The 13,784-nt window shown below is 46.1% G+C and overlaps 1 protein-coding gene across 3 annotated transcripts in view; it reads right to left on the bottom strand.

Annotated features, from left to right (window-relative positions):
* The window catches only part of GRM1 (glutamate metabotropic receptor 1), a 185,178-nt gene that overhangs the window by 61,423 nt on the left and 109,971 nt on the right, over nt 1-13,784 (bottom strand). For all 3 annotated transcript variants that reach the window (XM_035538548.1, XM_035538550.1, XM_035538549.1), the window contains exon 3: nt 1,355-1,590. In XM_035538548.1, coding sequence (XP_035394441.1) covers nt 1,355-1,590 — 236 coding nt within the window. The remainder of the gene's footprint in view (nt 1-1,354; nt 1,591-13,784) is intronic.

Here is a 13,784-nt window from a genome sequence, read left to right on the forward strand (position 1 = left end):
TATTTTTCATAAAACAGCCCTAATTGTGGGTTGGTTTTTATTTTTGTGTGTGTGTATGGCTTGTTTTTTTTTGGCATGAATTTGTTTAACTGCTTTTTGACTCAAGTATAGATTTAGAGTCCGCAGCAACCTGTGTCTACCAACTCATCTGCGTGAAGATGTGAAGAAGTACCCCGTTTAGTCCAGTTTGAACTTGGCACCTGGTATTTGTCTTTGATGAAGCAAATGAAAAACGACCATGCTGGTTCTGACTAAAGTTCATAGTTTTATAACCAGAGGCTGCAAAACTACCTGTGCTTACAACAGCCACTGAGATTCCTCAGAAACCAGATGTTTTTATAGGGTCAGCTTGAAACATATTTATGTGAATGGAATGACCAAAACAAAGCAATTTTGAGCATCATTTCTTAAGAAAGAAGGCTATGTATTTTCATTGTGTGTACATCATTCAGTCTCCTCTTTGTAATTTCTGACCTTGTTGGCCTATATTATCTCCTTTGTTTGAGGTGAAGCAGTCTCAAAAACAATTAAATATATATAACATGAAGGAACATTCTGGTAGAGTATGAAATTAATTATTGCTTTGAGGAAAACATATCAGTACAAACTCAAGTATTACTTAGCCAGTACATCCTTCCACTAGCCTCTAAGCACCCAGATGTGCTAGCCAGTCTGCCAGTCAGCACGTCAGACCAGTTTTGAGCCAGCCACAATATTTTTTGATATGACTCAACTGTAATAAGAGAACTGAGGGGAAACTAAAGGTAATGTAGAAGGTGTTGTTAAAAAGTACCACTGATGGAAAAGGGAAGAACTAGAAATACTGTGGGCAGTCAGCTCAGGGAGCACATGAATACCAATGGAGATTAATGCCATCACATAAAGGGGATGGAGATGTAAAGAACAGGACAAAAAACCATGGGAAGCCAGACTTCATTATTTTTATTTATCATGGGGTAACTTCCTTACTATCAAAATGTACCTTTTTGACTAGAAATGAAATATTTACAAATTACAAACTAAAGGTTTATATTTGTTCCAATTTTTGTTAAAATGTAACTGTTACTTATTTTATCTCAGTCAGAGCCAGGTAGCCATATTACACTCCTCTCAGTCTCAACATAGCTCTAAAACCTGAAAGGGGAACAATTTGCTCTATGACAGAACAGATCTATATTGAGAGGAGGCTGTGCCGGACATAATCCTACCAGAGTTCAGATTGATATCTGCACAATTTGGGACTGTTACTTTTCACCAGTGATTTATACTTCAAAAACAAACAAACAAACAAGCAAAGCAAAGACAAATTTTTGCTTGAGCACAGATTCAAATAGGAAAACAGTTGACAGGTTACCAGTGCAGTTCTTCTGGAAGTTGAGATTCTCTAGTGGGTGCCCTGGGATGCGACACTGAAATCTGTGCTGCCAGAACTCAGGAAACCAGGGGTTGCGGTTGTTGGTGTCCAGACGCAGCTTCAGATAGTAGTCATCAAAAGACAAGACCTCTGGAGATTGCAGTTTGATAGTGATGCCTCCATTTGCTTCAGGTTCATAACCTTCAATGACTTCATCTCTGTCTGCCCAACCATCACTGAAAAGAGGCAAAAAAACTTTATTACCCAGAGACAGGAAACTTGTTTTGAAAAAGTAACTAGCCAAAGGCAGGCCAGCACCCCTGGAAACAAGCAATTCAGGAGGAATGTAATGGCATATCTAAAATTCAGACTGAGTGGGAAAGAAGAAAGCACAATGATACAGACTTGTAATGAGCAGTCTGACTGACTTCATGCCAAGCCCTCATTAACTCATCTGAAATGAAGAGGATTTAGCCTTGTCCCTCTGGAAAGATTTTTTGGGCATAGCTTCTAGTGTGATCTCTTTATGACTGAATCTCTTTGCCTTATTTAGGCTATCCTGTGAAGGTAGAATGAAAGAATTAACGTCAATGGAAAGGAAACTAAAACAGGATCCTGGGTGTTTTGCAGAAGAGATCTGAGAATGTATGGATTGTACAGCTAGAAGAGTAATTTAAATTAAACATAAAGTGAGGAATATATTGTGTTGGAAGAGAATGGTATGCTCTATTTGTTAAGAATACTTGATAAAGTTGAACAAACTAAAAAGAAAACCACACGCTACACGCTATTCTCATACTGTATAGGGATCTGTGATAATGTTCTTTCTTTTTTTCTTTCTTTCTTTTTCACTCTTTTTTTATTGTTTTTATTATTATTATTATAAACAATGGCTTTCAATTTTACTTCTCTGTTTATTCACTTAGAGACATTCCTCAAAATCTGAAGATAAAACTCTTTCTTGAAAACATTATTTCATGGAACATCTATTTTAACAGGTTTGAACAAAGTCAATTTTGCTTAACATTTGAGTTTTAGTTTAGTTCTTTTAACTAGAAGTCCATTGATTTAGTGTCATTCCCACGTACCTATTAGGGTCCCTAAGAACAGCGGTATTATGGTCTAATTTAAGTGCAAACATGTCAGCCATTGCTTAGTTTTAATACACTTGGCATGTCATTAGAGAAATAGATTAATCTGGCATCTCAGATCTATCTGTATCTGATCAGAATCAAAACAGCAGCACTGCTGCTGTGAAAATCAGACAGATGAAGCACTTTCAGCATGAAAAATATGACTGACCACTAAGAGAAAAGCCCTTCTTTCACTCAAAAGTGTCTCTGCTTCCTGCACTCCAGACAGACAAAAAAGAAAAAAAAGTTCCTTGTTAGGAGGCTCTTGCACACAGCATTGAGAAGAGCATCAGAATGCACAACACACCAACCAAGGGCTTTTACGAGGCACCTGGCATGGATGTGACTGGGAGTCCTAAATGGAAAACAGACAAGATATGAAGTAGCAAGCTCTGTCACAGTCCTCGTCAAACAAATGTAGAGTGACTATGCATTGGTCATGTGTGAGTCTTTGGTCCCCAGCCACCAGACTGAGCACATGCATGGTTTAGCTAGCTGGGCTGCAGGCATCTGGAAAAAAAATAGCAGCTCTCCATGGAAATACAGGAAAGCCTACGTACTGAGTGATTTTCACACAGGACCCAAGACCCAAGCCTTTATTACAGGAAGTAATTTAAAATAGGGACATCTGGCAGCACTCTTACTGAGTGATCAACACATTCCTTTCCACCTGGGCCGGGAGTTGCCACACTTGAAGACAGCACTACGTGGCCCCTTTGAGACAAGATTTCTTCTTTGTTTCACCATTTGCCAAGGCCTTGCAGTAGAACTGGCCAAACGTTCTGGACATACCTACCACTGACCAAAATCCTCTTATAGCCAAGCAGCATAAGATACATACCTAGTATGCATGTTGTATCTCATATGTGGTATGAGAGCAGAGAGCAGGAGAAGGCACAGGGAGTAGTTCATGGCAAGAAGGCAGCGATGGCTTATGAGTCCCTTTGTGAAATGGCGGTGGGCATGAGGCTGAGCCCCAGAGACCATCCTTCCTGCAGGCTGAAGCCAGCAGCATCTGCTGGGTAACTTCCTCCTGCAGCCTGTGGGTTGCCTGGCTCCCTTCGTACCAGCACAGCCCTAGGGATAACCACGTGGCGTGGCCTAGGCTTGACAGCTGCTTTTGAATGTCATGAAAGTGCACGGAGTTCAAAGGCCACAAATTGCCTGTTCCTGCTCCCTGCCCCACTAGATTGTCTTGAGTTTTGGAGAAGGAAAGAAACCACAGATCAGCCACTCCTCATTTGTCCACATGCTCAGTGCAGCTAGTAAAATGTACAGTGTGCCCCCTTACTACCTCATAGCAGGACACAGTCCAGACAACAAAAAGGTAAAGGTAAAACCAGGAGACCAAGCTTGTGGGATTTCACATAATTCAAGCCATCAATTAGCACCAAAGAGAAGAAAAAGACACATTATTTATTTTTATGTGGGGGAAAAACAAGCAAGAGATCACTCTTACAGCATAAGTTATTGAGTCCTAATTGCATGATTACTTCATTATTTGTCACAATGTTTATGGCTTGCAAACTCTAGACTCAAGCAAAAACATTACTGAGTCAAAAAGATTAAGTAAATCAGGACATTTTTAACAAGATTTTCTAGAAAGGAGGTAGCTTCTCTAGTGGTTGGATTCCTACCAGCCAAACATTAAAAGTGATTTATTTTCTCTCCCCTCCAAGTTTGCCTTGGAAAAGTGCCACACTCACTCTGAAGGCAAAGCAGAGAAATTCTGCAAAGGCAAAAGAAAGTGTATTTCAAGTTCTTTGAGTGCAGCTGATGGAAAAGTTCCCCTAAATTGGAACAGGGACTGTCACCTAATGTTTCTTTGTCTCTTCCTAGCCCCAAATGTTTTTTGTTCTTTCTTCAGCTTCCTCAGATTATTAAATCTCTCTGTTAAGGTTTCATTCTGAACCAAATGTGAAGAAAAGGCACTGGAATCAGAGATAAAAGTTCATATGTGTTGAAGATCATATGGGAGCTTTGCTCTACTTTCAGTAAAGTCAAGGAAGCAGGAAGGAGTCCTCTGGTCTCTGAGGGCACCCCTGCCATCCTGGCTGGCTGTGCTGAAAAGTGCCCTAGGGGGGCCTTGCAGCCCCATCAGCAGCAGTGGGAGGAGGATTATCAGAGACCTAAGGCCTTTTTACAGTCTCTAAATTCTTTTTTATTGTGAAAAAGAAACAAATAGAAAAAATTGTCTGGAAACTGTGTATGAAGATGCTATATGAACAAAAAGGCAGTACTGCAGAAGACAATGTTAAAAATAAAATGACCTTTCTAAAGATGAGCAACAGTATGGTCCTGAAGCCCAGGTAACAGTGTACATGGCAATGGCAAAAACACAAAATCGATAGCTGATACAGGGGAAAATGAAATCTCGTTTTAAAAAGCAGTGCATGCTGCTCTTTTATTGTCAGAATCCAGTACTTTCCACCTACTTTCCTTTTCTATCCTGCTGAGTACAAAGTAGCACTGCATGTTACCAATGCATCTCTCCTGTGTGCCTCTACTGCAGATTTCAGGATGTGGCCCAATGTCCTTCACCCAAACTGCCTGCCCCTGTGACTGTCCACTGTGGCTTTTGTGTGACTGTAGGGTGTCCTGTGCAACAGCTAATCAGAAGCTCTGTGAAAGTGTTTAAAGCATGAAGACAGAAACAGTGAGGGACAGAAAAGTGTGTGGGTTTCAAACCAGCAACCACCCTGTTCACTGTTACGAGGAAAAGAACCAACTGCTTTTTTTACAGTTTTGGGGTGTTTATCACAACTGAAATGGCCACTAATATTTTGTAAGCTACTCAGTCCAAGTCCCATTTCAGAGGCCAACATTCATGATGCCAAATCCAAATCTCAGCATTCAGTCATCATCCCCCCACCCCCAAAAGAAAAAAAAAATAAATAAAAAATCAGCCAGAAAGGGAAAAACTCAGAGTTACTCTGTCTAGCTTCGGAAGTCCTATTTACCATCACCACAGACTGAGTTTGAAGAAACTCAGGAGGGAAGGGAAGCCATCTAAGGAGACCTGGACAGGCTTGAGACAAGGGCCTGTGCCAACCTCATGAAGTTCAGCTAGGCCAAGTGCAAGGTCCTGCACCTGGGTTGGGGCAATCTCAAGCACAAATACAGGCTGGGAGGAGAATGGATTGAAGGCAGGCCTGATGTAAAGGACTTTGGGGTGTTGGTTGATGAGAAGCTCAACATGAGCCAGCAGTGTGCGCTTGCAGCCCAAATGCCAACCGTACCCTGGGCTGCATCAAAAGAAGCGTGGCCAGCAGGTCAAGCGAAGGGATTCTGCCCCTCTGCTCTGGTCTTGTGAGTCTGCACCTGGAGCACTGCGTTCAGCTCTGGGGCCCCCAGCACAAGAAGGACATGGAAGTATTAGAACAAGTCCAAAGGAAGGTCACAAATATGATCAAAGGTCTAGAGCACCTCTCCTATGAAGACAGGCTGAGGGAATTGGGGTTGTTTAGTCTGGGGAAGAGAAGACTCCAAGGAGACCTTATAGTGGTCAGACACAGACACAGACACAGATTTCTAGGTTGGAAGAGACCTCAAGATCATCGAGTCCAACCTCCGACCTAACACTAAGTACTCCACTAAACCATATCACTAAGCTGTACATCTAAACGTCTTTTAAAGACCTCCAGGGATGGCGACTCCACCACCTCCCTGGGCAGCCCGTTCCAATGCTTAATAACCCTTTCGGTAAAGAAGTACTTCCTAACATCCAACCTAAAACTCCCCTGTCGCAACTTTCGCCCATTCCCCCTCGTCCTGTCACCAGGCACGTGGGAGAACAGACCAACCCCCACCTCACTACAGCTTCCTTTAAGGTAACTGTAGAGAGCGATAAGGTCGCCCCTGAGCCTCCTCTTTTCCAGGCTGAACAAGCCCAGCTCCCTCAGCCGCTCCTCGTAAGACTTGTTCTCCAGACCCCTCACCAGCTTGGTCGCCCTTCTCTGGACTCGCTCGAGCACGTCCATGTCCTTCCTGTAGCGAGGGGCCCAAAACTGAACACAGTACTCGAGGTGTGGCCTCACCAGAGCCGAGTACAGGGGGACAATCACCTCCCTAGACCTGCTGGCCACACTGCTTCTTATACAGGCCAGGATGCTGTTGGCCTTCTTGGCCACCTGAGCACACTGCTGGCTCATATTCAGCCGACTATCAACCAATACTCCCAGGTCCTTCTCGGCCAGGCAGCTTTCCAGCCACTCATCTCCCAGCCTGTAGCTCTGCTTGGGGTTGTTGCGCCCCAGGTGCAGGACCCGGCACTTGGCCTTGTTGAACTTCATACAGTTGACCTCAGCCCATCGCTCCAGCCTATCCAGATCCTCCTGCAGAGCCTTCCTGCCCTCGAGCAGATCGACACACGCACTTAGCTTGGTGTCATCTGCAAACTTACTGAGGGTGCACTGGACGCCCTCATCCAGATCATCGATAAAGATATTAAAGAGGACCGGCCCCAGTACCGAGCCCTGGGGGACACCACTTGTGACCAGCCTCCAACCAGATTTGACTCCATTCACCACAACTCTCTGGGCCCGGCTATCCAGCCAGTTTCTAACCCAGCGAAGCGTACGCCAGTCCAAGCCCCGAGCAGCCAGTTTCTTGAGGAGAATGTTGTGGGGAACGGTGTCAAAAGCCTTACTGAGGTCAAGGTAAACCACATCCACAGCCCTTCCCTCATCCACCAAGCGCGTCACTTTGTCATAGAAGGAGATCAGGTTCGTCAAGCAGGACCTGCCTTTCATAAACCCATGCTGACTGGGCCTGATCGCCTGCTCGCCCTGCAAGTGCCGCGTGATGACCCTCAAGATAATCTGCTCCATGAGCTTTCCTGGCACTGAGGTCAAACTGACAGGCCTATAGTTACCCGGGTCTGCCCTCCGGCCCTTCTTATAGATGGGCGTCACATTGGCTAGCCGCCAGTCAACTGGGACCTCCCCCGATAGCCAGGACTGCCGATAAATGATGGAAAGCGGCTCGGCCAGCTCCTCCGCCAGTTCTTTCAGTACCCTCGGGTGCATCCCATCCGGCCCCATCGACTTGCGCACATCCAAGCTCCTTAGCAGGTCGCCAACCATTTCCTCATGAATAGCAAAGGCCACATCCTGCTCCCCATCCCCTTCCGCCAGCTCAGGGCACTGGGTATCCAGAGAACAACCGGTATTGCCGCTAAAGACTGAGGCAAAGGCGGCATTAAGCACCTCAGCCTTTTCTTCATCCTTAGTAACTAGGTTTCCACTCGCATCCAGTAAAGGATGGAGATTCTCCTTAGTCCTCCGTTTCGCATTGATATATTTGTAAAAGGATTTTTTGTTGTCTTTAACGGCAGTAGCCAGGTTGAGCTCCAGATGAGCTTTGGCCTTTCTAATTTTCTCCCTGCACAGCCTCGCTACATCCTTGTAGTCCTCCTCAGCGGCCCGCCCTTTTTTCCAAAGATTATAAACCCTCTTTTTTCTGCTAAGCACAAGCCGCAACTCTCTGTTGAGCCAGGCCGGTCTTCTTCCACGCCGGCTCGTCTTTGGGCACGTGGGGACAGACCGCTCCTGTGCCGTTAAGATTTCCTTCTTGAGGAGCGCCCAGCCTTCCTGGACTCCTCTGCCCTTCAGAACCGCCTCCCAAGGGACTCGGCCAACCAGCGTCCTGAGCAGCTCAAAGTCAGCCCTCCGGAAGTCCAATACAGCAGTTTTACTGGTCCCCTTCCTGGCCTCGCCAAGAATAGAGAACTTTACCATTTCATGGTCACTCTGTCCAAGACAGTTTCCGACCACCACATCTCCCACCAGTCCTTCTCTGTTTGTGAAGAGAAGGTCTAGTGGGGCACCACCCCTGGTGGGTTCACTGACCAGCTGCGTCAGGAAGCTATCTCCCACGCTCTCCAGAAACCTCCTAGACTGCTTTCTCCGTGCCGTGTTGTGTTTCCAGGATATATCCGGGAAGTTGAAGTCCCCCACGAGGACAAGCGCCGACGATTTTGCAACTTCTGTCAGTTGCCTATAAAACTCCTCATCCGTCTCCTCATCCTGGTTCGGCGGTCTATAACAGACCCCGACCAGGACGCTAGCCTTGCCGGCCTTCCCACGGATCCTAACCCACAGGGATTCAACCTTATCATTCCCAGCCTGGAGTTCCACAACATCAAAAGATTCTCTAATGTAGAGAGCCACGCCACCACCCCCTCTGTGCTGCCTGTCCCTCCTGAAGAGCCGATAGCCAGGCATTGCAGCACTCCAGTCATGGGAGCGGTCCCACCACGTCTCCGTGATGGCAACCAAGTCGTAGCCTTCCTGCTGCACGATGGCTTCCAGCTCCTCCTGTTTGTTACCCATGCTGCGTGCATTAGTGTAGATGCACTTCAGCTGGGCCATCGCCTTCTTCCCCAGCCTAGCCATTGTTTCCCCCGGCACGGCTCCAACAAGCCTTGTTTGAGCCCCGTCCCCCTTCTCGCCTAGTTTAAAGCTCTCTCTATGAGCCCCGCCAGCTCCTGGCCTAGGATCCGTTTTCCTCTTGGAGATAGGGACCCATCTGAGGCCATCAGGCCGGGTGCCGAGTAAAGCTCCCCATGGTGAAAAAACCCAAAATTTCTGTGCCGGCACCAGTCTCTGAGCCACCTATTAACCACGTGAGTTTTCCATGTCCTCTCCGTGCCTCTCCCTCCCCCCGTAGGGATAGACGAAAACACCACCTGCACTCCCGCTCCCTCCACCAATCGTCCCAGCCCCCTATAGTCCTGTTTGATAGCCTTGAGGCTTCTCTTTTCAAGATCATCACTGCCAGCCTGGACTATCAAAAGCGGGTAATAGTCAGAGGGGCGAACCAGGTTTGGAAGCTTCCTGGTAACGTCTCTGACCCTGGCCCCAGGGAGGCAGCAGACTTCCCTATGCGTGGGGTCAGGCCGACAAATAGGGCCCTCCGTTCCCCTGAGTAGGGAGTCGCCCACAACAATCACCCTTCTTTCTTTCTTGGTGGAGGCAGTCCTGAGGCATGGAGTCAACTTCCTCACCTCAGGCATCCTCCTGGGCAGGCTTCCTACCTCGTCCTCACCCACCGGTATCTCAAGCTCCAGGGCCTCAAACCTATTGTTCAAGGGCACCTGGGAAGGCAGCGCCGGAAGGGGAGGGCATCTCCTGCGAGGTCGAGAGGGGACCCGTCTCCATTCCTCCTCAACTCGCAGGTCCCCTCCCTCTGCCCGATGGCAACAGGGCAGGGGGTCCACCCCCCTTTGGGGCGTCTCACCCCGGTCCCTCTCCCTCCGGTCCTGCAGGGAGTCACTCCACCAGTCTATCTCCCGCTCGCACTCCCTGATATCCCTCAACCTCTGCACCTCCTCCTTGAGTTCCGCCACCATGCGGACCAGGTCGTCCACCTGCTCGCATCTCACGCAAGCAGTCCCTCTGCCTCCCGCCGATGGCAGCAAGAGGCTCAGACACTCCCCGCACCCGGAGACCTGAACTGCCGCATGTTTGGACGGGCAGTCGGTCTGGGTGTGTACTGACTTCCTAGAGCAAGCACCGTGCCTGGTGGAGACCATTGCAGCCCAGCTGACGGGAGAGTGCCGTTAGAGGAGGTGTCCCTATGGGCGGGTGTGAGCGCTCCGCCCTTCCTGCCCGCCCTAACTGCCTCGCTAACTGCCGCGTCACTCCCTGTTTGCCGGCCCTGTTCGCCGCGCTCCTGGTCGCTCGCGCTCCCTAAGGGCTGCCTTTGAACGGCCGGGGGGAGGAGCTGTCGCTGACGCTGCTGGCTCCGCCTACGCCTCGTCAGCCTCCCTCACGAGGGCTGCCGGTGCCTGGCGGCTCCCTCACGTAGGCTCGATGCCCGAAAAATAGCCCTGCCTGTCCCGATCCCGCGCTCCGCTGCAGCACGCGTCTGCCCCGGAGCCGGTCGCCTCGGCAAGGTCTTCCAGTACCTAAAGAGGGCCTACAGGAAAGCTGGAGAGGGTCTTTTTATAAGGGCATATAGTGATAGGACAAGGGGTAATGGCTTTAAACTAAAAGAGAGTAGACTTTGATTAGACATAAAGAAGAAAGTATTTACTCTGAGGGTAGTGATGCACTGGAACAGGTTGCCCAGAGAAGTTGTGAATGCCCCATCCCTGGAAGTGTTTAAGGGATGGACAGGGCTTTGAGCAACCTGGTCTAATGGGAGGTGTCACTGCCCATGGCAGGGGGATTGAACTGGGTGATCTTTAAGGTCTATTCCAACACAAACCGTTCTGTGATTCTATGGTTCTGTGAAACAAAGCTATTTTTTTCTTAATTAACTTACCATTCTATTACTGTATTAGAATAGACATTTAGAAATTGTGGTTTAAGTTGAATTGTTGAACTGAAGTCACGTATATTCTTGTGACTGAAATACCAGGAGAAATGTAATGGATTTCCAGTTTCGTCTCCTCTTCCAATCATGAACACCATCAACTGCTTTTCACAAGGGCTGATGAGACAACCAGCAATCAAGCACTCTATTTTCATCTCCCCAGGACTTAACTCTTAAACCACGCGGCAGCAGTTCAACTCTGCTTCCCAGCACTGTACCCAGAGCATTACTGTTCCAGATGCTTTTTCCAAATAGGCAAATAAGTACACAGAAAAGTAACATGCTATTGCTTATGAAAACTACTTGGAAGCTATTCTGTGATTATTGTGGGAGGTAACATTCTTTCACGCGAAAGGAAAAACAAATACGCTTGTCTGTCATGGAAACTGACTGGCACTTTGAACCCTGCACCTTTATAGGGCTTGATTTGATGGGCCAAAGGTATAGAGGGCAACTGAAGTGTGCTCTGGTGTCTGGAGTATGGCATCATTGACAGCTTTGTCATCGCCATTTGCACTGGCTTAAGTAATGTTTTCTTAAGAAGTCTGCAATCATGATAACTTTTTTTTTTTCCTGCTGTGCTGGACAAGTCATATAAAATAAATTAAAGAAATTAAGAGCAAAAAGCCCTTTATAAATGTCAAATAAATTATTTTCTGCAATAATCCTCCTGTCCGGGACAGATATTCTTGTTATTTTAAAATGAAATGAAGCAGATATCCCCCTCAGGTATGGCAGCAGGGTCTCAGGTAACCAACCATAACTGTCACACAAATGGTCAGAATATATATTATTGCCTTTCTCTCCTTTCCACAAAACTAAAGCACATGTCAATATACTTTCCTTATAATGTCAATACACAGCCTTACAGAGCATGTTTCTAAATGCCTTTTTACCATTGCTCTCAAGGCTGCCAGCTGCTATGTTAAACTTCTAATAGGTTTAAATATGAGGACAGCACCACTTAAAGAATTCAACACTCAATAAAGTGCCATGGCCATTTTGTTATTTATGTCAATAACTTTATTTTTAATGAAAATCATTATATGCTGCAATATTTTGATGCTTTATTTGGAAGGTGCTTTTTGCACACTATCTTTCTGTGTGGTGAACAGACACTGCTTGTTTAGATTTTCAGATACAGCTTACTTAGAGGCATTTCAAAATGCTACAACCCTCCAAATAGTGATAAGTGGAGTTTAAATAATTTGTAATTTGTTTCTGATTAATGCCAATCCTCTCGGTGGCTGGTCAGACCCAGAAGCCTATAAATTGTGTTTCTCTATCTCATTATAAAAATCTCTTTTGATAGTGTCCTAGTGGAAAATCCAGCATGGATTCTCACCTCTGGCTGCAGGAATATGATCTTAACGGCCTCCTGTGTCCTCTTCTGGAAGAACATAAGGAAATCTAGATCTCAGTGTAAGAGCAGCCCAGAAAGTACCAGTGTATCAGGTGGGGTAATTTCACAGGCTGTTCCACCAAAAAGTCAGTGTTGTTTTGATATGAGCAAAGGTGGCAGAATCAGGCCTAGAGTAATTTGCAAACACCATTGCAACTGGATACTCAGCTGCCCTCTTCTGGGAATAGACTTTAAAAAAAAAAAAAGCTTATTGTGAATGAGGATGAAACTATTCTCTGGCAATAAGGAGCTCTATCAGAGATACACAGTGTTTGTGTAACAAAATTCAAACAGATGTCACATGAAGAAAATGGAAACTACCCAATATTCACAAGTCAGCAGCTAGCAAAGTGACTTTCCTCCTTCAGCTTATGCATTGTGAGTCAATCCCACTGGTCACCAATATTAACTGGAAGGTTCTGAGCATTACTGTTAATGAGTATTAGGTCAAACCTGAGAAGCAAAAAGCCATTTTTTTGCACTCATTCACTCAGCTAATTCAGCGATACTACATACGTGTATTGAAAGGTGGGAGAGCTTTCCTCAGTTGCAAAACTATAAACTCTTAAACATAGTCTTACTTTTACATGTTTGATGAGTCCTGACAATCTTAGTAAATTAGTCCAATGGCTACAGTGAAGCTCGTATCTCACTGTTGCAAGATCAGGCTGAAAGGCTGTCTGTTATCATGCTATAATCTGGGGTTGCTGAGCATTGTCTGACCTCAAAACAAGAAGAATCAAATTCACTAGCTCTTGTCAACTGGAAGAAAAAACAGGGTAAATAGGTCAGTACTTTTGCTTCTGCAAGCATAGATGGAGGTGGGCAGGAGGCACCACTTTCTCAAACTGCCTATCTTTTACAGAATGCATCACAAGGTACTGTGGGATTTGTACCTGGTCCCTTTCCACAAGCTGTATTGGGCTGAAATGTACCTTAAATTCCAGCCTTTAGATTTGTCCTAGATGTTGACCTTCACAGGTCAGTCCAGACTCAAATCAGCTGAAAGCATTGTGAGAATATCAGCTCTGCAAACTGGAAGCAGGACAAGAAAACCACTGAAGCATCTTCTTGGAGAGCAATGGAAAATAAAAGGGAGAGAGAAGATCACTGCCTTGACAATCTCCCCCATGCACAAGAGAAGGTACAAGAGGAGCAATTAAGGATCATTAGGTGCCAGACTGCAGTTACCGATTTTAGACTCATAATTCACATGGTGCTAATATGTCACTGGAGGTTGTAATCCTGTCAGGGACTATTAACTGAAGAATATATCAAACTTGGTCAGGACTTGATAGGTATCTCTAGAGAGCACCAGTGTGACTCAGGAAGAGCCCAGTGTGATTTATCCATTAACTCTGATGCCTTTGAGACAGGTATGTGTTACCTATCAGGGTCTGAACACTGACATCCTACAGGAGGTGCTATTTTCTGAGTGAAATTGAAAGATGAGGTCTAAAAAAAATCTCCAGGGCCATTTTCTTCAAGCATTTAGTCATAATTCTTAGTAAATTTTCTGTTCTTGCCAGTTTCATTTCATAACACTGCATATACATTTTTTCACTTCCTGTCCGTG

This window comes from Cygnus atratus, chromosome 3, assembly GCF_013377495.2.
Source record: "Cygnus atratus isolate AKBS03 ecotype Queensland, Australia chromosome 3, CAtr_DNAZoo_HiC_assembly, whole genome shotgun sequence".
Taxonomy (NCBI): domain Eukaryota; kingdom Metazoa; phylum Chordata; class Aves; order Anseriformes; family Anatidae; genus Cygnus; species Cygnus atratus.